At 41.0% G+C, this 25572-nt stretch overlaps 1 protein-coding gene across 5 annotated transcripts; it reads right to left on the bottom strand.

The window, feature by feature from the left end:
- Positions 1-502: 502 nt before the first annotated feature.
- USP44 (ubiquitin specific peptidase 44) lies at positions 503-21517 on the bottom strand. Of its 5 annotated transcripts, XM_074902718.1 has the most exons (7): positions 19893-19990; positions 14947-15888; positions 14377-14634; positions 3817-4015; positions 3244-3352; positions 2270-2475; positions 503-1883 (listed from the first exon to the last, which is right to left on the bottom strand). In XM_074902718.1, exons 1-7 carry the CDS (start codon positions 19917-19919, stop codon positions 1684-1686), a joined length of 1941 nt encoding a protein of 646 aa, XP_074758819.1. In that variant the 5' UTR covers positions 19920-19990; the 3' UTR covers positions 503-1683. The 5 variants fall into 5 exon arrangements, with proteins under 5 accessions (XP_074758819.1, XP_074758817.1, XP_074758818.1 ...); XM_074902716.1 differs by lacking the exon at positions 19893-19990 and adding an exon at positions 21427-21517 and having other exon boundaries at positions 14377-15888; XM_074902717.1 differs by lacking the exon at positions 19893-19990 and adding an exon at positions 21192-21230 and having other exon boundaries at positions 14377-15882.
- Positions 21518-25572: the final 4055 nt, after the last annotated feature.

Raw genomic sequence — 25572 nt, 5'->3', positions numbered from 1 at the left:
TTGAGATGCTCTTGGGGGAAGAAAATATATCAGAAGTCTGAAAGGTAACTAGCACAACTCTTTCCCCTTCCTTTCTATTTCCCTGAACTATCTGTAAGTAGAAAGAAGTGTTTAAACTACATTAATTTCTTCCTCAGAAAGGACAGCAGAGAAGGAAAGTATCTGAAAGATGGCACAGCCCTAACAAGTAGATTTGTCAGATCATTTCATTTCAGTAGGTGGTCCTACGAAAAAAAGACCAAACTGATTTTGGTCTTCATTAGGATAAAGACAAGGTGAAGAAAGTTTGAGATCTGAGGCCACTATGTGCTTGCTCAAATACAGAATCTTTCAGAAACAGATGGAAATGGTAGGGAAACTAAAACCAGCTGTCAAATCAGTGACAGATGGCCAAAGCAGTTAATGCCTTAAACCAAAACAAAGTTTAAAAATACTTCTTTTAAAAGAGATTGTGATGATAATGTAGGAACTAATTCCAGTACACACATGCTTTTCTGTCCACATCAAGGCATTTTATTGAGGTATAAACTTTGCAGAAGATGAGGTAACAATTTGCATAGGACTTATGCAAAATAACTTCACAATTCAAATTTACTTGGCATTAACTACTGTAGGTGGAGAAAGACAGATAATGCCTGCTTGTTAGATTCTCCTTACTGAACGGTTCTGTTAATGCTAGTGGTAGGACCATGGAGAAGGTACAGCAGTTGTGGCTAAGGAAACCAGTCAGACTGAAAATGCTTTCATACAAATTTTACAGCTGCTTTTTAGTGGTTTGTGTTAAAGATTACTGAAACAGACAACATTTGCTACAATTTAAAGTTAAGCTTGTCCAATGCAAGAAAGAAGGTGCTGATGTTCTTGTAGCAATGACAGTGGGGTGGGGAAGTGTGGTTTTATGTTTAAGAAAGCTCTTGAAGTTACTGGAATAAAAGGCCCCTGGGTTGTCAAAGTTAGTACTCTGAATTTGGCACTTGAGTTGTCAGGTTTGTCAAGGCTAAAATTTGGTAAAGATACATTCTTGTGCTATTAAACGCTCCTCTTATTTTCATATAAGTATATAAATAGCTGCTTTATTTCCTCCATTTCAGATTTTAAGAATTTCTATCAATGTATCTTTAGTGTAGTTCCCTTGAAGCTTGCAAAATAATTTTAGTCATGAAAAATATACAGAAAGGTTTCTACAAAAAGTTCAGTTACTCTTTACATGTAAAATGTTCCTTGCTGATGAATGTTAATAGTCTAAGACCTAGTGGCAATTCCTGCAGGCAGTAAGAATCATAATATGATTAGAACTATACTATAAAATGTACACAAGCATATATAGAAAATTAACTAGAGAAACATCAGTTGTCCATTAAAGTTCATTTTTCTAAACCAATTCAAGAAAATTATCAATATACAAAACCAGCTTTAAAAAACAGCCTGAGGTAAGAGTTAAATGCAAATAGCAATCTTTTTCTTAAAAAAATAGCTGTATTGAAATTCTAGGTACTTAGAAAGTTACTTACTGTCAATAAAAACCTTTACTAACAATTGTAAAGAGTACTTTAACTAATACAAAAGTATATCAACATTGTATAGGATTCAAAGTAAAAAAAGCACAATACTGTACTTTCATTTAAAAATATATAGTTATGACAATTCAAACTTTTACCACACACACAGTTAACTGGCTTTGTATTAACTGCTACTGCTGTCCACAGAACAGTCAGCTAATTCTGTGTGCTGCTGACTTTCAGCTGTGCTAGGACACAGTATTTTACCACGTCCATTTGCCTGAGTAAGTCGTTGGCTGTAAAACAAAATGTAGGCTTGAGCCTTGCATACTTCTTCCATAGTGCACATGTTGAGTTTTGAATCATTGCAGTGTACCCAAAATCCTGCAGTAAAGAAATACACCAAAACAAATCATGAGGACAGTGATTTGAAGTAATGGCATTATATTTATTAAATGGGACTGAACACTAATTACTGAGTTGTGTACAAATAGCATACTGTTTCAGTTGATCTAGTATATTTGGCTCTACGTTTTAAAAGCCCAGCTTAGCCTCCTCAGATTTACAGGACAGTTTATAGCCAGAACATGTTTAACAAGCCAATACAAAAATTTTAACTGTTTGGTCTACAGAACTGCAATTCTCATTCCAGGCAGTTCAGCTACAAGTGACTCCCATTTGCTTTTGAGAAAAGGCAGTAAGCTTATCATTTAGAATGACAAACACGCCTTTCTCCCACACTCCTTACTTATTTCACAGCTGGTTCCTACCTCCTTCTGAATTGTAGCAGTAGGCAGTGTAGTGCCCTGAGCCAAATCCTTTCCCATGATGCATTACCACAGCAGACAAGTCGTAGATAAAACAGTCAGGTAGGAGGGACTTGAGGGATTCTCTGCAGCAATAAGGCTCCATGTTCAGCATTTGATCAAAATTAACATGTACACCAATCTTCTCACGATGATTCCGTCCTGACCACCTGGAAAGTTAAGTCAAATGAAAGTTTTTCAAAGAAAGAAGACAGCATTCTGCATTATGTTTTAACATAATAACTGTTATCTTCACTACTGTGTGCACAAAATAAATGCTAATTTGCATATTTTTTTCTTCTTCCTAGGCTGCTGCTTCTACTTCTTTATCTCAAGGCCTTTTAAAATATATCTATGGTACCTACTATTATCATCTTCTGAAATACTTATCTTAAGATCTGTGTAATGGTAAGTGGGAAGCATTTCACACATATTACATCGCATTCGTGTTTTTCCTTAATTCCATCTCATTTTTGGTTTCCTTTGTATTCTGGACAGACACTCTACTAATGTGTGGACTGAGAGTTCACAGAGATGCAGTCTCACTTACTCTCAGGCTCATACATTAATGTATTTGGTTATATGAAGGATATACGAGACTTCTGCTGAATACAATCTCAGTTTGTGTTTTACCTGAAGATAACACAAGATTAATTTTTAGCTACAGAGTTCACAGCAAGTTAGTAGGTTTTGACTGAAAAGAAGGCTAAAATAATTTTGGTATTAAAGTAGCAAGTAGTTGGAATCCAAAAGGTCAGTTCTCTACTTATAGCACATCTCATTGATGTTTAAACAAGAAAAAGAAGTTTCTGATAACTATGTCTCATCATCCTTGTAAATGAAATGAAACTGATGCTGAAAAACACTGATACCAAACAATGGAAGAGCAGGACTGAATTAATCAATTTGCAACACTTGTTAATTGTGGTACTACTTACCTAAACCGTTTAAGGTGTAATCTGAGAACCTGAGGTAGTCGACACACCATAAGCTGCTTCTGAGCTTCTGTGAGTATAACTGGTTTAGAAGAAAACTTCCTTCGTTTTGCTGAAGCCAAACACACAGTTACACAATACAAATCTCAATTAACAGCCTTGTATTTCAGTCTAAAATTTATCCACCAAATTCGTGTGGACCTGAATAGGTACTGTATGTGCCTCCTTAAAAGGGATACACTCTTAAGAGCCATTCTGCAAGAATTATTTTATGATGTATGTATAAAATACTTGTGGTCACTTAGGTTAGTCACCTTAATTTTAAAAGCTGAAGGGTTCTTCAGCTGGAGTATCAGAATCCCGATTAGTGTGATCAGACTTCATCTAGGAGAAACATCACACTTCAAAACATCCTTTGAACAATACCCTCTTCTAGGTGGTAATAGCTGTCAAGTAACCACACCAGGACACAAGGAGGACTCTGTTTGCAACATAGACTTTCAGTATTTTCCTTCTACACTTCTCTTGTATTTTACACAGAGAATGTATGCATGAGTACATACTGCCTTTACTCACTGTTGCACTGATCACATGCATATATCTTTCCTTCCAAAGCTTCAGTTTCTGTAAACTTGGCCAGCATTTCTGTCAGCAGACATGGATACTGAGATGACATCTCCTTGCCGTTGCAGTGATACCTCTCAGGAAACTCCAGGGACAGGTCCCAGAAAGGTTCTACAGTATTTGATTTATTGTCACAGGCAAGACATGTAACCTGTAAAACAGTATTTCACCAGTTGCTTAACACTCAAAAACTTATAGCAAAGTAAGTACAATAACATAGCTCTAAAAAACCAAACAAAAGTGTTTTTTCCTAGAGATAACCAACGCAACCAAAGATAAGGCAGAGTCATTTAACAAAAGAAATGATACACCTAATTTATTTTCTCTGAAGCAGCAGGTTCAATGCTGTTGTTCTCACAAACAGGTAGTGTTCTTATGTTTTACTGAGAAAGAAAAGCAGTGTCAAAATGGTCTGTCTGGGACTGTCCGAGAGAAAGCAGCTGATGGAGTCTCAGGAGTCTTTTCTCCAGAAAGAAACACTCCAAAAGAAAAATTTACATGAAAGAAACTATAGTTTAGGTTATTAAAAAAAAAAAAAAAAAACAACAAAAAACCAAACCAACACAAAACACCAACAACAGCTGGGGATTTAAAGTGATATCCTTCTTACTTTGTAAGTCTTCCAGGGAAGCCTGGATTAGGAAGCACACTTCTTCAAAGAAAAATTAACAGGTAAAAATAATTTATTTCTTCTTTCAGTAAGTGGATCCATCGTCACACTAGGGAAAGGACAAGCAGTAAGACAACATAAATAAAATGTCAAGTGAAGTAAGTCAACCTGGAAAATGCAGATAATACAGCAGGAGACAATTTATGGTAACATTAAATATTTAGGAGAGTAAGTTAAAAGCAGTAGCTCTTCTATGCTGTAATGGCAACACATTAGATGTTGATTTGCACTCTTCTAAAAGCCAGCTCAAGCTGCTTATAGGAGAGTGTCACATCATTTGAGTCTTCCTCCAAAGGACCTCTACCCTTCCACGATCCATCTTCTATCAGGCAGCTGAACCTGTGCAGTAGTGAAACTCTGTTTAGACTGCAACAAGCATAGTTCATAAAGGCTATAAAGAAATACCAGTAAATATCAAGTGTGTGAGACCAAAGGCACATTCACCTTGGTATGTTCCATGCAACAAAGTACAACACAATCCTGAAGAGTGACTACCTGAGTTTTCTACTGTTAATGTATTTATTGGCTTAAAACTTGCAGCAGACCACTAACTCAAGCAAAGCAGCTTTAACCTCACTGCTCTAGAAAAGGTGCATTCTGTAAAGAAGTTGAATTTTAATTGGGCTTAGACAGATAGCTTTGAGAGAACTTCCAGAAGCATCCAACATGTTCCCAGCCCCTTCCACAACAATTAAACTTCTCCACCAAAAAGATGAAAGCAACTCTAAATTTTCATATAGGACCTCCTGTCAAGATAGTTATTTATCAGCTCAGAATAACAGCCGGGTGTGACAAGACACGACCATGTTTTACAGTAAATGGAATATCAAGTATCTCCTTAAGTTTGCACCACAAGGGTAAATAGTTGACAAATCTCTATAAGCATGCTTCCTGTTTAGGAAAATACTGAAAGTTGTTTGGAACAACTAATACAAAGATGTAGTAATAAAGGAATGAAGTACCACGAGGGATCTAAATACTCTTATTTCACAGGCACGCCTTTGTGTTGCCATTCTACATAAATTCAGGGTAGTTCTCTTCAGCTAGGTTAAAATAAGCCTTCTCAAGTGTAAAAACACACTCAGTTTTGTTCAAGAGCTCCTTTACTTTCCTCTGAAGGTTTGCTGTTATGTAATTATTCACCTTGTTTTGTCTGTTACTTCATGATCATTTATACAAGGACAGATCTGTCACCTTATGGTACCTTCCTCCTAGGTGTTCTTGTGAGGAATTAATGCATTCATTAGCTACAACAGCTTATACCTGCATTAGCTACCTCATGCACATGGGTATTGGTGTACCAGGCACGTGTTTAGTAGTGGAGTTAAGAAAGCTGTTAGTTGCTTTAAGTTCTACAAAGAAGGAAACACCACTGCCTTGTTCTTAGAAAACAAAACTTTGGACTTACATGGCAAAAAAAGAGAATCTTCTGTTTTAATTTACACTGACAGGAGATTCTTTTCTAAGTGCTAACATCTGGCAACGTTTCAAAGCCACAAACTATTAGTAATTCAGAGCTGGAATTTAGACTTGGAGACAAAATAATATGTTTGGCCACAGTTCAAGCTAACTCCAGCATAAACACAGAATGACTAATAGATTTCTGCTGTACAAATGGGTGATTCTGCTGGGCCAAAACTTTATTTAATTGACAAGCTGCTTAAGAATTTGTTACACATGAATGCACACTGAGGTTTAACAAGCTCAAGATGAAGTACATACATGAACTCAGTACAGATAATTTTAACAAGTTCTGAGGTTCAAAATTTAGTGCATAATGTTAATAATCTCAGTTATTTTAATACTCTTTCACAACTCTCCCAAAGAAAAAGGAACAAATAATCGATCCACCTTCCAATTTTTTGCCTCTCAAAAAAACAAACAAGAAACTGATGCAATAGTGCTGCTTTTCATCATGCAACTGTGAGCAAAGCTGATTTATGTCAACAAATTCCTGTGCTGGTAAGAGAGCTGCACTTACTTCCTCAAATGCAAGCCATTCCTCCTCACCATGATGCTGCAGAAGAATTAAATTCTGAATAGTTACCTGGGATTTGCATACTTGAAAACAGCCAAGTAACCTGACCTATTTGGATAAGCATACACCCAGCCACATCAGCCACTGCATGCTAACTGCTCCCGTACACAGAGGTAAATGAGAGCTGGAGCAAAGGTTGAAATGAAAGTACTCTTCTTAGCCAGACCCGAGCTTACAAATTGGATTCCTCAGCAAGTAGGAGGATCCCTACCCTTCTGCAGAATCCATCTGCACTGGCCTGTCCATCAGCACGGGCTTCACAACACTCCCATCACTTTCTGTCCTAAATGGGACTCCTTTAGACCTCATGCTCCACTACCATTCACACAGTATAACCCAGATTTTATTTTTTAATGAAAAGCAGTGAAATTTTATAAACTGCTTGAAAGTTTAACAGATGCGATATTTTTATAAAAAACAAAAACCCCAAACATGAACTCAAAGTGCCTGGCAAAAGCTTTCTGTATCTGTCCAATGTCACTTTTTATAGTACGAGCATGCAGAAGAGTAATAGGGAAACAAGTCTGCCCGAGCAATCTGGTTAGTGATGTCTATATTTTACAAATGCAGAGTTTGATTTCTCATTATATTCCATAATTGCTATTTTAAGAAGCCTTAATGCTGTCATTTATAACAAAGTTACATGAGAAGTTTACATTAGAGCAAAGAAAGTAAACTGCTGTTTTTAGCTAGTCTGAAAACTCTACCTTATGTTCTGCCCTGACCACCCTCTCATGCTTTGAAACATGGGTACTATATACAATTGTTTGGTTAAAGCTCAGTATTCAATCATGAGCCAAAGGCTAGACTGAAAAGAGCTGGATCAAGTTGCTGGATTCAAGCTAAGCATGGAGGCCACTCAGACAAGCATCATTGTGCCCATAGCAATTTGATGGACAGCCACTGCCCCGGATGGCATTCAGCCTCAATGCAGCCAAAGAAAACAGTTAACATATTGCTGCAGAAGCAGCCAACTCCACCATAAACTGTTTTGCTGATGTTCCCTGCACTTGCATGGAAGAAAGACAGCTGTTACCGCCTCTGCTTTAATTGTTTTTTAGTTTTTAAGAACAGTAAGATGGCCACTCCTACTCTTGTGCTTTCACTACTAAAGTTTTCCCTATGTGAAGACTGTCATGGTTTAAGCCCAGAAGGCCAACTGAGCACCATGCAGCTGCCCGCTCATTCTGCTCAAATTCCATCTTAAACATGATCAGAAAGTAATCAAATGATTTGGGGTTTTTTTTAAGTATGCCTAGAGATATCAAAAGCTAGTTCTCACTAGGCATTGCTATAGTAAATGTTGAGTTATTGGGAAAAAACCTCACAGCCCAAGACAGGTTTGTTCTAAGAAATGGTAACTAATCTTGCTGTAGAGGAAACACATTACTACACCAGCAGAGCCACTGCTCTTCACTTTCACTGCTGTTTGGTGCTGCTGTAACAGAAATTTAGGCAAAGAGCTTTATATAAGGCATCAGATTCAAAAGCAGTGGAATCCTCACAAAAGACTTTCAAAACCCACCCCCAAAAAAACCCCAGTTTCTAAAGGGTTCCTCACCACTCCAGAAAGATGTTAAAATTACATCAGCTAGGTATTTCTTTGATCATTTACATTAAATTTGAATTTAATCAATAGCACTTTGTAAAGAAATCATCAACAGCTATTTACTGCTTTGCAACATGTGCCCATTCAGTAAAACACTGCATTCATAATTCAAATTTAATTTTCTTCCTTGAATTAAGTACCCAAGCAGCCTTCATATAAATCAGCACAAACCCTATTTTTTCTCCTCCCTTACTTGGCTGCCTCTAGCCACAAAAAATATCAACTGTCCTTCTGCTTGCCTGGAATTAGAAACTATCCTGGATTAAACTGAAAGGACAGAAGGAGCTGGTTGATGGTATTGCAAGATCATTCTCTATCTTTGAAAGGTCCTGGCAATCAGGGAAGGTTCCCAAGGACAGAAAGAAAGCAAGTCTCACTCCTGTCTTCAAGAAGGAGGATGTGAGGAACTACAAGATGATCATCATCACCTTGATCAGTGGAAAAGCTGATGGAACAAATAATTCTGGAAAGCATTTGCAAAGATGATGAGTGGGAGAGACACCATGACGGGAAAATCGTGCTTGACCAACCTGACACCCCCCTCTTCCTACAATGAGATGACTGGTACAGATGAGTGGAAAACAGTGGATGTTGTTTATCTTCAGTAAGACTTTCAACACTGTATCCCATAACATGACCACAGAAAAAAAATTATTAAGTGCAGGCTAGATAAATGGACAGCAAGGTGGACTGAGAACTAAATGAACTGCCAGGCTCAATGCAGAGCTCTATGCTGGGGCCAATTCTGTTAAATCTCACCAAGTTTGCAGTGACACAAACGTGGGCAGAGATACACCAGAGGGTCGTGCTGCCCACCCCCGGGGAAGCAGGACAGGACAGGAAATGGGCCAACGGGAGCCTTGGGCAGTTCTGTAAAGGGAAATGCCAAGTCCTGTGCCTGGGCAGAAACAACCCTGGGCACCAGGAAGCAGCTCCCCAGAGAAGGAACGGGGAGGGGGGAGGAGTGTTCTGAGGCACAAGTAAACCACAAGCCAGCAACATGCCTTTACCACAAAGCAGGCCAACAGCCTCCAGGGGCATCTTCAAGGAGGTGATCCTTCCCCTCCTGGTGAGATACAGCTGGAGGGCTGGGTCCAGTGCTGCCTTTCCCAGTACAAGAAAAAATTTACTGGAGAGTCCACCAAAGAGCTACAAAGATGATGAAAGGGCTTGGAGCATCTGACAAGAGGTTGAGAGAGCTGGGAGTATTCAGCCTGGAGAAAGGAAGCTCCGGGGGATCCAATCCTTGAGTATAAATATCTGATGGGGGGAGTAAGGAAGATGGAGCCAGTCTCTTCTCAGTGGTGCTCAGTGACAGGACAAGAGGAAATGGGCACAAACTGAAACACAGGAGGTTCCGTTCAGACAGAATAAACTGTTTTTACTGTGAGGATGGTCTAGTGCTGGCCCAGGCTGCCCGGAGAGGTTGTGGTGTCTCCAAACCTTGGTGCTATTTAAAAACTTGACTGCCCACAGTCCTGAGTAACCTGTTCCAGCTGACCTTGTTTTGAGCAGAGCTGGAATAGATTTCCAAAGGTCCTTTCCAACCTCAAGAATTCTGTGTGTGCATGCATGTGCATAAGTACACATGAATTTATCTGTCAGGAAGTTATAAGAAAAATGAAGAATGAAAGCCAAGCAACTGAGGGAAGACACACCATCTTTGGTAACAAAAGTTTTCTAAAATAATAATTTGACCTTCAGTGACTATTTAGACACGTTATTTTGTTATTATACTCAAATATACCTTTACATCTTTTCACACACAGAGTACTAAGAGATTCAATACTGTGAATTATTATTTAGGCATTATTTAAACATATGTGAAAATATTTAGAATCATCCTGTCTGGCTTACAGAAAAGTAATTTTTTTCCTGGCAATTTTCACAATGAGGCTCAATTTGAACTTTACGAAGTTTAAAGTTTTACCAACACAGTGGTAAAAGTTTTACCAATGCAGTAGCCAAAAAGCACAAGCTATAAGAAACATCCAGTATCTATTTTACTTAGTAACTACGACTTCTCAGTTCCAGAAAGCTTTGTACTACATGGGTTGAACTGGGAGACAAGTTATATTGGGCAATTAATTTGAGACATATATATGCTATACTCCAATGTCAAGAGTGCCTCCAAATCAGCCGTATCAGAAACACATTTCTATTCTTTCACCATTTTTGAGGTCTTGATAGTCTGGACTCAGACTTTATGTGAATATTAAAATCTTCAGAAATACTACCTAAAATGGCCCTCTACCTTTCAAGCAATAAAGACCTGTGTACTCAATATTACCTTAAAGGTAAACCAGATTAGTTAAAAAGCTGAAGAGGTAAAAGCTGTGTCTACACATAAGATACCTGCATATTTCCCAGATTTGCTAGGCTAGCTTCCTAGATCAGCTAGATTGTCTAAATCAGCTTTCATAAATACTTCATACTAGTTTCCCTCTCCCCCCAGTATAAGTCATTCTGATGAAAAATTTAATACTGGTATAACTACGCACACCAGTTTCTGCTAGCATGATTTCTGTGGACACGTGGAACACAATTTTCCCAAAGCAGTGCTGAAAATACACATTTACTTTGGAAGCTAAAATCTACCATTTCAGTTTCTGGATTTTTAAAAATATACCTGCCCATTTCCTTGCTTAATATGGACAAAGTTTGAAATAAAGATACTTTTAAAATTGCTGCATACTGTGCTATTTAGCTGGGACCATTTAAAAAACACAAGCCAAAAAACTCTTGACAGACAGTAGCTAACCTACTTGAGCTCTTTAAGTGTACTTCAGAGATCTGTGTATCAGTATGGTCCAGTTTACCACTGGCACATAACTCCATAGTGCAGCATTTTCTCCTTTCCCATTGAAGGATCAAGGACAGGAGACAGCAGGTACCTTCCACAAGAGTACAAGCTCTGAGGGATTGAAAACAACTCAGATTTTAATAGAAGTATTTGCATCTGCTTACAGTTCCAATGGGGTTCAGTGGGTCGAGTCACTGCTCCAGCAGCTCTGCCTCTGAAAGCACAGGTTTACAAGATACAGACTCCTCTGCCCAGTAAGTGCTATAGCACAACTCTCCCCACGCCATCACTGGAAGAAGGCTAGCATGTGAAAAAGGACTAGAGGGGAAGACATTTGTAGCTATATATCCTATCTTTACTTCCCTTAGATGTACCAGGTATTGAAGTTTCACAGTCTGTACTGCAGAGTAAAAAAAAGCTATAATCCTAAAAAGGACATTGGAATAAACAAAAAAATTTTTAAAAAGTTAAGGGGCAATCCACTCATGCTATTCCTAGAGCTACTCACTACCTAAACTAGTATTCCATAGAATAGTAAATTTCAAGTAGTAGAAGAGGAAGATTTACTTTAAATCAGCTGCAAACATAACAAACCAAAACCAACTAACTCATATAAAATATGTAATGGTTTTGACATCACCTATAACTTTTTACAGTTATCAAGAAGTAATCTGCATTAAATTCTTACACACCCAATTTTCTCCTTTCTCAATCTTGCATCCTAAATTCAGTTAGTGGTGAACACGCAGCCATTTCAATAGCAACAGACTGATGGCAAACTCAGGATTATGACTTCCCTTCAAGTTAAAATAGAACAGCTAGAAGAAGGAAAATGTTTTATTGCACATGTGAAAGTAATGTGAAACCTAAGTAAACATACAGCTTATCTGCATTGTAAGTGATACTCTGTGTACCATAGAAAAACTAGTTCATAGTATTCCTGAGGTTTGAAGGTCAAGAAGATTGACTTCACTGCACTTGAGCATCTCACAGAATCAAGTATCTTTAACTAGTATTTTCAGTACAAAGGGATAGTAAATGTAACTTTTTTAGTGATCCTAAACCAGAAGGCAACTGCTGCACAGAAGCAAGCTTCTCCTTATTAACTGAATTAAGATGTAGTTTATAAAATACTCTAGACTAAAATCCCATCCTATTTTTAATAAATGCAGCAGGCTATGGCTCTAACTATCTTCTAGAGAGAAAGTGTAATATTGTTACAGCTTGTAGGTAAAGTTAAGCTTACAAGGGCAGAGCATACATTCTCCTTGCTCTTAAGTACTAACATTGTCAAAGGCATGGTGATATAACAAGTCTTTCCTATTTTTCTTCAGACCTTCATGGGTGTTTTCACGCCCTTTTGTTAACTTCATTATAGCCGTATGTGCCAGTTCTGACAAATGCCTAGCGACATCATGATGCAGGAATCTTACTAACAAGAGGAAAGAAATTGCCTGGTAAGAGTTTTTAAAGCTCATCCTTCCATGTGCAAACACTAGGGTCTGAATCATTAAGATGACCCGAATAAATTTTATCGAGGAGGAAATGTAAACCTTAGAAGTTACCTTTTGCTTTTAATATTTATCATGTTCAAAGGTGCTAGTGAAGACTAAAGTGAAACAAAGGAGTGGTAGAAGACAAAGGGAACATTAGGAGGTAAAGTGCTGGTCACTGCCTAAGGAGCCAGGGAAAAATTGCTACAGATAATAGCCTCAATACTTTTTTCCTCCTTCCTCTCACTTGAGGCATTCTCAAGTTCATCAAGGCTGTATTTTGCACACAGACAGTAACCAGCTGCAGTAAGAGAGCTGTGTGTTGTAGTCACAGAAGTCACAGGATAGCTCAAAACTGTTTAATTCCCTTTCAGTCTTACTCAGTGACACTTGAATGAATTCTCACTATTCCCCTCCCTGGTTTCAGGAAAGTGGGAGGGTTTCTAGTCACAAGCCTTTTCACATTACAAAACTGAAAACATGTAAAAGAAGTGGTACTGCTGAAATAATGCTTAGTGTCTTCAGAGACTTGAAAATTCTTCAAGAAAAAATGAGTCCTGTTAGAAGGCTTGGAATGCAACCAATCCTTGCCAGTATACTTAAGCAATTACTTTGTTTTACTATTTTGGAGAGGAATGTGATTTTCAAATAGAAAGCTTTAATGGCATAATATACTAGACACTTACATTAAAAGAACTCCGATACAAGATATGTTAACTACCCCAAGGAAAGGAAGTACACTACAGAAATGTTCTTACACTGGGCCAAATGGAAGGTAGAGAATGACCTGGTTTTATTAGTAGATATAACAGTTTGTAGTAGTTATGCAAAGCCTAAGATGATCTAAAAGCTAACATATGCTGCAAACAATCCCAATTTTAAAAGTCCTGTCATCTTATTATGAAGTTTATAGATATGGCAGTAAACAATCCTGCCTTCATCAAAAACCACCTGGATTTCTAGCTTCACATTCTAAAACGCTGAACCATCAAATAGTCAGAATAAACACAACATTCACATTTTTATTCGTTTGTGTTAAACCTCTACTCCTTTACACAACATATCAATTAAATGCTTCTACGTTCCCTCAATAACATGTGCATGCATACTAATGACCAATTCCAGGGAGCCAAGACTTTCTCAACCGGTGTTCCTGCTGCAATGTGGTTAGTTTTTAGATTAATTCAACAGAGCCCAGCTTTTGTTTCATCGGTCAGCTCTCACACGTTTATACACGCACACAGTTGGAATATGCATAGCAGTAAGTGGACACATGGAAGTACTTAAGAGGAAGACGAAAAGAAAAAAAAGGAAAGTAGCCAGGCAGAAAAAAGGCAAACAGCCGTAGCCTCCACCCCGCAAATTCGGTTCCTGTATTGACAGCCTTCTGTATCTTTGTAAGAGAAAAGTAGTATTCCTGTACATAGCATCATGACATGCAATTACTCTCTAGTAATCTCAAATTCAAATTACTTACTGAAACAATTCCCTGCTCGACATCCATTACCTAATCTCGTCTAAGTGGAAACGGATTAACGCCTTCCTTAACACCTTTTATCTAGTATCACTATAGCGATAAACTAGATGCTTAAAATCGTAAATTCTTTATCCCTGCAAATTAGTTGGTGCTTAATAGCAAATTCCCGTGTTTCCCAGTAATTGCAAAGGTGTGCTTTAAAACAACAAATTTAACATTTTTATGTTTTATCAGGCGACTCTTCTACTGAAAGATTTAGTACCCAAATGACCTTTCTTCTGAAATTGTGTGTATTATATCCTCCCCATCCCTCTTCAGCAGTTACAAATGTATTAACCTTTTAAGCATGCCCTTCACTGACCAGTAAAAATCCATAACTACAAAATCATTACACACCTTAAAAAATAAATTATAAAACATACCTGACTTAATAGCTGTCCATGAAAAATGTTGTTAACCACATTCAAAACCTGTTTTATAAGTTTTCTTTGAGAAGCAGGAATGAGAGCCGGGTATCTGCTCCCTGTAGTCTCCAGTTCCTGCTGCACTTTATCCAAAAGTTCACAGAGAAATTCCTGAGCATCTTGTTGGGCATATCCTCTGAAGGCTGGAATTAGTCTCCACACAGAATGAAGCATGGCAAAAGGAGACACCAGCGCCCATTTGCCAGACCACATAACCTGGAACAGAGTATGCAGCTCATGACAGAGGGAAATATGCTTTGAACTGGGCTCTCTAGGCTGAATAAGTTCCATATTTCTACTTTTTGATGCTCCTCCACTTAATCCAGAGGACAAACTAGGCCGCCTCACAGAAGATGATCTCTTTACTTTTTCTTGATTCTCATTCACGTGTAATGTTGAGGCAGCTATTGCCAAGTGTTTAGATGAAGATCTGGTTTTACCATTGGTTGCTGTTGCCAGCAGTTCCTGAGTTTGGTTGAGATCAAGCTTCAAAAAGCATTCTCGAAAAATAAGTAAGTGACTTAATACCTGCAGGATAGAATTCATATAGCATGTATTTCCGAGGTTTCTCAGTCCTGTTACCCCAGGAGTCACCGTGGGCCTTCGTTTAATTGGAGAGTCACTTATTTTTTTCAATCTTACTTCATTTGAGGTATAAGTTTTTTTCAACTCTACCACAGATTCCATTTTCTGTGATGTTTTTTGCAGGCAGGGTGCTGTTTCTGATGACATTCTAATCTGATTTTGTAAACGACTGCTCTTCCTTGGAGGCATCTTTTCCATCTCTGCTTTCAACTCACGCTTTCGTTCTTGTCTTCTCTTCCTAGCTTTGTTCCTTCTTTCTTCTGCTTCTTCCCGATGCCTTTCTTCTTCCAAAATCTTTTTTCCAGTAGGTGTCAACTCAAGCCACGATCTGAATATTTTGCCCAGGAACGCATGCCGTCGGTGCCAGAGAGCTGTGAACATGCGATCTTCATTGCGAAGCAAGGCTTGGGCACCACCATGTGAAAGGTAAGAATCATCACTTGTACCCATAGAACGCAAAGTCCTCCCACTTCGAGTAATGCACTCATAGTTTTGACTCTTGATTGCACTTAATGTACTTCGCAACAGTTTTAAATCACCAGTTGCGTTATCATTAAGAACGTAATCATCACAGAGATAACAGAAAACATATAGCTCATTTACTTCCAATGCCACCGGGTGACCGCTCTCCTGAAAGTGCTTTAGTGCATGTTCCTCAATGTATCTTCCACATGCCACGTGGGAGCAGCTGAGGCACGCCCACACAGATTCGGTAGTGTTGCAGTCCACACAATGCCATTTCTGAGGATTGAGAATGGAGTGATCTTGGGCCAGTCGCAGACGTCCCACATGCTTACACTTATCCATTGTTAAAACTGAAATTGCAGAGATATGCTGGTGAAACACATAATCCAAACTATTTTCTGTCCATATTTCAATCTGCAACTAAAAAAAAATAATTGTCAGTTACAGTTCATAAGTATCCAACCATATCACTTTGACAGGTGTCAGTATACCAAATGCGTACTTGAGGTTAAGATCATGATGGTCCTCCAGCTAAGTCCCACCAAATACATGAAGCAGTCAGTTCCATGCAGCTACAGTCAACATCACCAACAGCAGTTCTATGTTCAGACTAAATGGTCTGAATACCACTGTTTATATTCCCAGTAACTCACGCTCAGGACTGAAGCATACTAGCTACACTTTAGATTGGGTCTGTTGTTTTTCAAAGGAGAAATTATTTAGTTAAAAGACACTGTTACAGAGTTTGGATACAAACACAACATAAAATGGGACAGGTTTCCCAGAGAAGCTGTGGATGCCCCTCCCTGGAAGTGTTCAAGGCCAGGTTGGATGGGGCTTTAAGCAACCTGGTCTATCTAGTGGAAGGTGTCCCTGCCCATGGCAAGGGGGCTGAAACTACGTGATCTCTGAAGATCCCTTCCAACCCAAACCATTCTTGATTCTATGATTCTAAAATGCTCCTATTAATTCTATCCCTAAGCATACAGGTGCAGAAGTGCAAAGTTCACTTGAATTGACTATGTGTTTATACAGTTCCAACGGTTCAGACAAATGAGGCTTTATACAACTCAAACCCTTAATTAAACCACACCTTTAATTAAATCACTGCACTTTGTGGTCAGGCAAGCCCATTATATCAGCGCTTGCTACAACAACGGGTATCTTCACTAAGTCCATTTTAACATGCCACACTAACACCTCTGAAAGAAGAGGGGTGACCTGAAAAGGCAGAATTTGTTTTCTTTGTAAGACAGGAATACCATTAGACATCTATCTCAGTTGATGCAAACTTTATAAACACCTGCATTTTTAACAGATCTTTCTAATCCATGTCTTAAAAAAAAAAATTAAAAATTTAGCTAGCACTGGCTTATGTACTTTAATAAGTTGATGTGGTAGTACTTATTTGTTCAAAGCTGCTGTATTTGCTTTCTCCTATAAGGTGCATTTACTAAAACAAACAGGCAGTCCCTGACTAACAAAAATTAAAGAGACAGCAATGCATTATTTCTTTATGTTTTTACCATCTTTCTTTCAACTATCTCTAGTTGAGAGATATCACTTGGAGACAGACAATGCGTCAGGAAGCAATTATATTTGATCTGGGGTGTTCGTGACCATGATGTCACTGACTAGAAGGGCTAAACAGCACCAGTATCGCTATGTGCGGGTACTTGCCAGATGGAACGGCTAATTCATCCAAGGAGAACCAAGGGTTTGTCAAATATCCAAGCTATGCCAAGCAACATGCATACTGTGGACCAGACCTAGGCTGTACAATATCAAGGTCCAGGATTCTATGTTTTACAGATAAGTAAGCCATGCTACAAAAATACTGAGTGATTTAGACAACTCTGGATAGAGCCCCAAAAATTTATATTCTTATGTTCCAGTTATTATCCCTAAATATGCTACTATTTCTCCATTTTTACAGTTCTGAAATACAGAAGGTTATTCACTTTAGAACAGATGTCTAGGTTAGAAAAATTAAACTGACAGAACCCTAACATACAATGACAAGGCACCACTAAGGAAGGGAAACAGGCAAAAAGTTGCAGCTGGATAGGAAAGAAGCTTTCATTTTCATCCGACACTTAAGACTAAAAACTCTAGTTAAAAGATTTAACAAAAAAATGACTTTGTTTGGTTAATTGGCCCACAGGTAGTGCCTTTTAAAATGTTACAATACAGATACCAGCATAAGAGCCATAGCAACTCTCTAAGCACATAATCAGCATCCAGCATTGCATGTGTTGTGTAGGTCTTATCCTGTAATACAGAAAAGGCTGAGCCAGTTGTAGCAAAACTAATGAAAGTGTACATTTTTACATGCCCATATTAATCAATCAATTTATTTAAGAGTTGTCTGCACCGCACTAGAGAATTTCAGGCACCATGACCTCTGGGCACCCATTCATTAATTCCCAGATTAAGTACCAGCCATAGTGTATTACGGGAGGTCGAGATCCCTTGTGTGCTGTGGTCAACAGATCACAAAAATAATGGCTTGCTGAACTTTTTCATCTTGCTAGCATCCGTAACATCCATTCCTTCTAAAATTGACAGTCTATTCGTAGGCTGCTAATGAGATCCTTTAACAAACAGTTGTGCATACTAAGTTTGCTTTTTATACTGTCTTTATAAATAAGACCACTAGAGCTATTCCATGTCTTCTAGTCTGAGAACCTGTTTTCCCCAACAAAGCCAAGCTTCTCTAACACATATACAATTCACATACATTTCACAGTTGAACTATGTATGTTAATTCTTCCTGGACTATTAAAAGTAAAGGGTGCTGCAAGAATTAAGTATGGTAGACAAGATTTTAAGAGACAACACTCATCTTTGTGGTTTGGGGCTAACAGAAATAAATTTTCCTGCATAATATATTAGTAACGGTCCTTTCCATCAGGCCAGAAAAGAACACTAAACCTTACCTTCCCACAGGGCTGTCACACACAGCAATGCTGTCAGTCAGAGGAGTCTGACAGGTCGACCCTTTCTGGTTTTGTTAAAGTCACCATGTAAACACTGTGCCTTATTTTTCTTTCTTTTTAATGTCACATGGTCAGAAAACTTGTTTTTCTCCATTTCAAAAACACTATCAAGAGTGAAACTACTTACATGCCTCAATGTAAGCAGATATTGGACTGAGGACAAAAGCAGTCCGCTGATTTCAGGACGACCACTGTGTAAACCAGGGTTGCACAATCAAGCTCTTCATTCAAAAGCAACACGATTCTACGAAAGCGCAAGATCAGCGCCTTGAAGAGAAAAACCTAAAATCCCAGCTCCCCCACCAGCAACCAAACCAGCATGACATTTTCCCACCTACGTCGATAAGACGCGGTGGAAAGGGGGAGGGGGAGGAAACATCTTGGCATGGGAGAAGTCTTTCTTTGAAGAAAATGTGAAGAAATCAAAATGCAGTTTGGTCAAAAAGGCAGAAATATCTCAAAAGACAAAGCTAAGAGTACAAAACTGAGACCAAGAAAACTTCAGCTGAATGTCAAGCAGCACAATGACAGCATCAGTGTTTTAAAGACATGGAGCACTGAAGTACTGAGACTACACCAAGTCACAAAATTTTAAAACTTGGAACCAAGCCTTGACAAGATACAACAGCTTAGGAAAAAAACAGGAGTGAAGTGACGGATAATGGTAGAAGGAACCTAAAAAAGTACTGCATACTCATTCTCACACCTACTAGAAAGCCACAGCTGAAATAAAATAGTACAAGTAAATGCTCCAACGTTAAAATTCCCTAAAGAGTTATTCAGCGCCTGTTTCTGCATTCTTCTCTCCCGAGGTTCAGTTCTGTGCACACACACAAAGAAACTGTGAATTAGCTGACCAGCACTTCAGAGATCAAGCCCCCCAGTGTTCTTAGCACAGACCTGAGCTGAAGTAGTAAGCAAAATAACAATACATACTAACATACAGAATACCACTGCTGAAAGCATTTAAGTTGTCTGGGAAAACAAGAGATAGACAAAAGCCTTTTCTTGCGCCAATGTTTCACAAGCTAGAAATAAAGATATACAGAGAATAGGATTTTTTTTTTCATTGAACCATATCTCAACGTTATTGATGTGCTTGTTTCTTTAGTTCCACTAAAGAAAGGCTGTCAAAATGCACATTTTGGGGTGACTCATGAGCTGAAAAAGTACTCGATGTCAAAACCCAACAGCTTAGAAGTCAAGAAAACAGATGTTTTTCTTCCATTTGTATTCCATGGAAACAAGATTCATCTCCACAGCTAATAAATTTTAAAATTGTAACCCTAAATATAAACAAAAGGAAATCTTTTTCCCCTAGTCACTACTTTTGTAATTAATTGCTTGGCATGTACATGAAAAATCAGTCTATTCTCAAGCGTTATACTAGAAACGCAGTACATAATTTTACTTATATATACATACGCATGTGTGCTCATGTGTCCCATTCATATTCTGGCTTCTATATCAGATGACAGTTTACCAACTGATTTTCATCAGGTTCAGAGTACCTGTTTCATACCTGAAAAAACAGGAATCATAGGTACTTGGACAACTGAAAGTTTCAGATAACAAGTATGCTAACTAGAAGGCAGATACACTGCTTTACCACTTTCTTAAAACTTCTTTTTTAAGAAAACAACCCAGTGAAACGTTGATGTGCTTAATTTCAAGGTGCAGTACAGTAAGCAGCACTTCAAAAAGAAATTTTGTATATTATTTCCGATTTTTAACAGCACAGCCTTTGACAGAAACCCCCAGCCTCCTCTCTTTGGAGCCATACAGACCGCCACTTAACTCTTTTTGCTCTTTTTTTCGCCAACTAAGGAAGGTACATGCAGTATGCTGCCTAGAAGTAGCCATTTACACCAGGACACCAGTACAGCATTACATTCGATGTCTCTTACTGCAAATAACCGCGCATTTCCTGCACTTGTGAATTCAAGGTAAACAAATAGTTCAGACTGAAGCACTTCCACAGAAGCATGAAAAACACGGCATTTCTGTGACAATCTGGATTTACACTTGACGGTTCTTCCCATTTAGAAAAACGGGCATCTCTGCCTGCCCTGACAGCTCCTCTGACAACGCCTGGCTTCTGTTCTGCAAGTAAAGACACTCCAGGGAAGTTCGCCCGTGGCTCGATGCCGCAGGACGAGCGTACCCACGAGTGAAACGCGCAGGGAGGTCCAGCGCTGCCCAGCGCCCTGCGACATGGCGCAACTTCTTCACCCCTGGCCGACAAGCGGGGCTGGCCCGGCAGCTCTGCTGCCCGCCCCGCGGCTCACCGCCACCCTCTCCCTCCTTCTCCTCCTCACCCCGGTCTCCCCCTCACCTGGACGCCTTTCCGACCCCTCCGAGACGGGTGAGGGGACGGGGCCCAGCGGTTTCCCCGCCCCACACACCAAGAACGACGGGGAGGCGGCGGGACGCCTCCTACCCGCGGGCGGCGGGGGAAAACGGTCCCGGGGGCCCCGATCCCCCGCCGGAGCCGTGGCACGGCCGCAGCCCCCTCGCTCCCACCCCGGCGGCTCTCCCCGCCACACGCCGTGCCCGCCTCGCTCCCGCGGAACCTCCTCAGGTGCCCCTCCGTGAGCACCGCGCCGCCGCTATCGCCCGCCCCCGGGGGAAAGGCTGTCGCCACCGGCCGCCCTTCGCTCCCCTCCGCCGGCGGCGGAGCGGCAGAACCGTCGTCCCGCTCCCGCCGGCCGCCCCAGCACGCACCCGTCACCCGCCGCTGCCGCCATCTTGGGCGCCCCGCGCCGCTGCCTCCTCGGAGCGGCCCCTCGGCGACGTCACCGCCGCGCAGAGGCCGCCCCCCCCGCGGGGATCCCCGCTCCCGCCTCCCCTCGGCCGCGGCCGCCCGCCCACGGCAGGGGGGGGCAGCGGCGAAACAAGCGCCGTCGAGCCGGCGGGGGAAGCGCCGCCAGGGCCCCCCTCACGGCAGCTCCGCACCCACCTGCCAAGCGCGGGACGGGAGAGGCCGATCGCCATGTGCCGCCGGCGGGTCTGTCACCAGATTTGTAGTGGCAACCGAAGTCCTTCCCACGTCTCCTCCCACCCCCCCCGGCCTCCCCCGCCCGCCGCCGCTGGCCCGCAGCCGGGCCAAGCGGGCCGGTCCCGCGGGGCCGCGCGCCGGAAGCCGGGCGGGGCCACCGCCCTGGCAGGGGGCTGAGGCGGGGGGGCCTTGGGAGCCGGTTCCCGGGGCACCGAGGAGCTGCCTCAGCCCCTGGCCTGTGCCCGCAGGGCACCTGTTTTTCCTGAGGCGGGTCTGTACCCAGCCCGAAAGACGAGGGGGCTTAGGCTTTCCCCGCAGCAGGTTTCCTTATTTTCCTTCCAGCGTTTCATTCGTGTCTTGCCTTGGGTGGCATCGCCCTTGCTCGGCCGGAGTCAGACCTCTGTTTGCCCATCCCCACGCGAGACAGGGGCAGCGCTGCACCCCCGGCTCGCAGGTGCTGCCAGGCGCCGGTTCTGGCCTCACCGCTGCCAGGGTCTGTCTGCCAAGACGCGACTGTGGGGGACTTCAGTCCGTGAAGCTCCTTCACACCTCGAAGCACGTATTGTTGTGGACACTTCCGCGGGGCAGCTCACACGCACACGCACACAAAAAAGCTCTTAGGTCCCTGCTTACGCATCTACCCAGTACCTTTTCAGTCTCGGGTTTCATTACACGGTCTTAAATAGGCAAGAACTTGTAAACTCACATCCTGCAGATGTCCTAGTTTGTAAATTTGAAGCGTTCTTGCACTGGTACTCTTAAAACTAAAGTTTCTGAAACGCAGCCAGCTCTTTTTAGCTGCTTTCCAGTTCTGCTTGTCCCGAATTGAGTTAATTTACACGCACATGCCTTCTGCGCTGCCCCGAGATGTACTGGGCAGCTGTGCACAGGCTGTCTGCAGGCTGTCTGTGTTTGGGGCAAGCGGTATCTGGTGAAAACTCCCTCCTGACTGGGCCGGTGTCATTTGTTGCATCCACGCGGAAGCAAGTTGGCTTTTGGTTTACGTGAATCTGCCCAGAAGAATGGTGCACAGTGCTGTTGGCAATTGCAGAACGTGGTCTCGGAGTGTGCACGCTGCTTCTTAGCATGACAAACAAGCGGTGATTTGATGACGAGCGTGAGCACTTCAGATACCCCCCCCCTCGTTTTGAATCTATTATGCATCAGGATGTTTTCATGACGGCATCAAAATCTCACACATCTGTTTCTGTGTTTCTAATTGTGTCATCGCAGAAAATGTGTTTTAGTTTAAAACTTTAAATTAAATCTATAGGCCCTGGTAGTGATCAGTTCTCCTCAAATAGTGCTTTCCAGTTCTTGCTGTTTCTAATGAGGGTGCTGGGGCAGTGTTAGCAGGATGTCACCGAGAGTTTTTCTGCAGGGTCACTTTATCATGGTGCTTTCAGAAGCTCATAAAAAGAGTATACGGATGAAGTAAATTCACCAGGCTTCTCTCATGATGCCAATGTGTTTCTAATGTCAATGTGTTTGTAATGTCAAAGTGAGGAATACTGTTGCCTAATCAAAATATTTATGAAAACTGTTCATGCACAGTGATTCCACGTACTTGCACATCCCTCTTAAGTGTTTTTAGGACAACTTTCACAATTTTCGAATAACTATGTTTATTTTTGTCAAGTTACTACCTCCATCTTTAACAGAAGCAGTTTCTTCTTCAGTCATAGTTGGCAAACTAACCTTCCCCATAGTGATACGTTGCTGGAATCCTGTTACAATATTCTCACACTCAATATCTAAATTCAATTATGTGTGCATGTCTGTCTATTAAATGTATGCTAGATCTGCTTTCAAAACCATACTGACCTGCCATCCCTGCCGTAACCTCCTTCTGGCACCTGAGCACCTCAGCCCCTGTAAATCTCTAGAGAGGGAGAGCGCGACCTCCTGATGCCTCTACACACGATGGAGGTCTTGTCCGTGTAGTCTGAGTGGAGGAAGACTAGGTGAGGCTCAGGGTATTATCATTCAGGGCACTGAGAAATAATCCCAAATCCTGTTTTCCCTAAACATCCATGGGAGTCTTTGATCCTGGGCCGCTCACAGGAAGGCTAGGGCCAGCAATGTAAATGGGAAATGGTGGCTTTCAGCCATGCATATGCTTAACCCCACTCCAGAGTCAATTACTCATTCAGATGTAGCCTGAGGCCTTGTCACCAACCTCTTTATGCCCTAAATGGCCACTTTTAGCAGCCATTCCCAAAGTGATTATGATCCTCAGAAATTCTCATTTATTTATGCTGCTTTTATGTCTTGGTAGCCTATGATCTCCCTGACCCACAGTACTACCCCGTTCTCTTACACCAAATAGCGCCTATCTTTCAAAACTCTGTTCTAGTGATAAGAGAGATTTGCCATGTTTCTGCTATCTCTGCACAGTATCTGATTTAACACAGAATAAAGTTCCCTTTTTTCTTTTTTTTTTTTTTTTGGGGGGGTGGGGGGGTGGGGAGGTGGGTGTCCCTGTGTTAATGGACAATATTTCAACTGTTTTTCACTAAGCACACTTCATACCCTTATTGGGTTAGAGCAACCTTCAATCTGTTCTTACCACATTGGCTAATCCATTGCAAACTACTGATTTGGAATTGGCATTTGACTCTGGCATAACGGGTAAATCACTGAATTGCTATGTGCTGCTCTTACTATATCTATCCTGCTTCATGTGTGCCTTTTGTGACATCCCCCTTAAAATTTTTCACCTTCCTTTAACCTTTCTCACAGTCATGTATTAATTCTCCTAAATAATGGCCACATTAAAAACACTCGAGGCTGGTAAGAGAGTTCCTGAGACTTAGGAACACATATAAGATCCAGATCCTTTCCACCATCCAGACATTACAACTAAAATATTTGTGATTTATTGAGACAGCCAGAAACTTATTTCCCAAATGTAATTTAATTTTAATTCACTGGGCATTTATGAAAATGAATGCCAGATATAGAATATATTGTCAAGAAATGAGCAAATGTAATAAATGCCTAAAAGTAATGTAACCTCATATCTTCCTATTATGTGTAAAAACGTTCTCTGGAGGAGAAACCACCACCTCTGACTCAATGTTAAAACCTTTCCAATATGGCAAATAAATAGCTTTAATGTATTTTTTAAGGGCTCCCTGGCATTACATACACTGTGTGCACTTACTGCATTAATAACACTCAAAGAATATTTACTTAGTCCATTTGATGGATGGAGGCATCATTAGCTGTTCTTTTGAATGGGGCTTCTAACTTTTACAAATGCCTGAAAATTTAAATTTCTGTGAAATATAAACATAATTATAAAATAGTAATAGGTTTTGATACTCAAGGACAACAAAAGGATAGGTTAACCAAATCTAAATCTATCTGAAAAGAGAGTTAATGTGATATAGCAGATCAGTAAAGACTGGATGCATAGGCACCTTTGTCTCCACTAGGTTTGGTCTAGTTTTGTGGTTTGAATGTTCAAAACTGGTGAAAAGGGAGAGACAAAGGGAAAGCCTGCCTGATGTAAAATAAAGAAATTAAAAGAGAGCTTTAAACAAATCCAGAGCCACCTTTTGCTCTTGGCGATGTGAACGCTGTTACTTGTTTGCAGCTCCCAGTTCGCAGTGGTGCCCATGCATGCCCACGGCGCTTGCAGGGTATGATGTCACCCTGGCAGCCACATTGCTCAGATGTGAGGTCATGTTTGTGTTTGTCACTGCTCTGGTCTTAAGCTGCCTGCATCCACACTGCTTGCACCAGAAACTATTTTGAGTTCAAGCTGCTACTATATGAAATTTCTTCTCCTGGAGAGGCAGCCAGCTCCCCTGAAGTGCAAAGCAATAATAGTGATCAGGAAATGTTTTCTTTTGCTTTTAAGACAGTACAGACATGTCCTGTGTAGACATAAGCAGATGGAGCTGACAATATGGAGTTCATTGCACATCTGAGGCACAGAAAATAGATGGGATGAGGGGAGCAATAATACATCACAAAGTTGCATATGTTAATGGTTCGCAGAAAAAAAGACTCTACAACTCGAATAGAGTTATAAAGCAGGTATGTTTACTCCGGCCGGGGTGCAAGGGGATTTCTCCACAAAGCTTGCACACCCACCCT

This window comes from Athene noctua, chromosome 3, assembly GCF_965140245.1.
Source record: "Athene noctua chromosome 3, bAthNoc1.hap1.1, whole genome shotgun sequence".
Taxonomy (NCBI): domain Eukaryota; kingdom Metazoa; phylum Chordata; class Aves; order Strigiformes; family Strigidae; genus Athene; species Athene noctua.
Note: the sequence above shows the minus strand (reverse complement) of the source record. Positions and strands in the feature narration are given on the sequence as shown.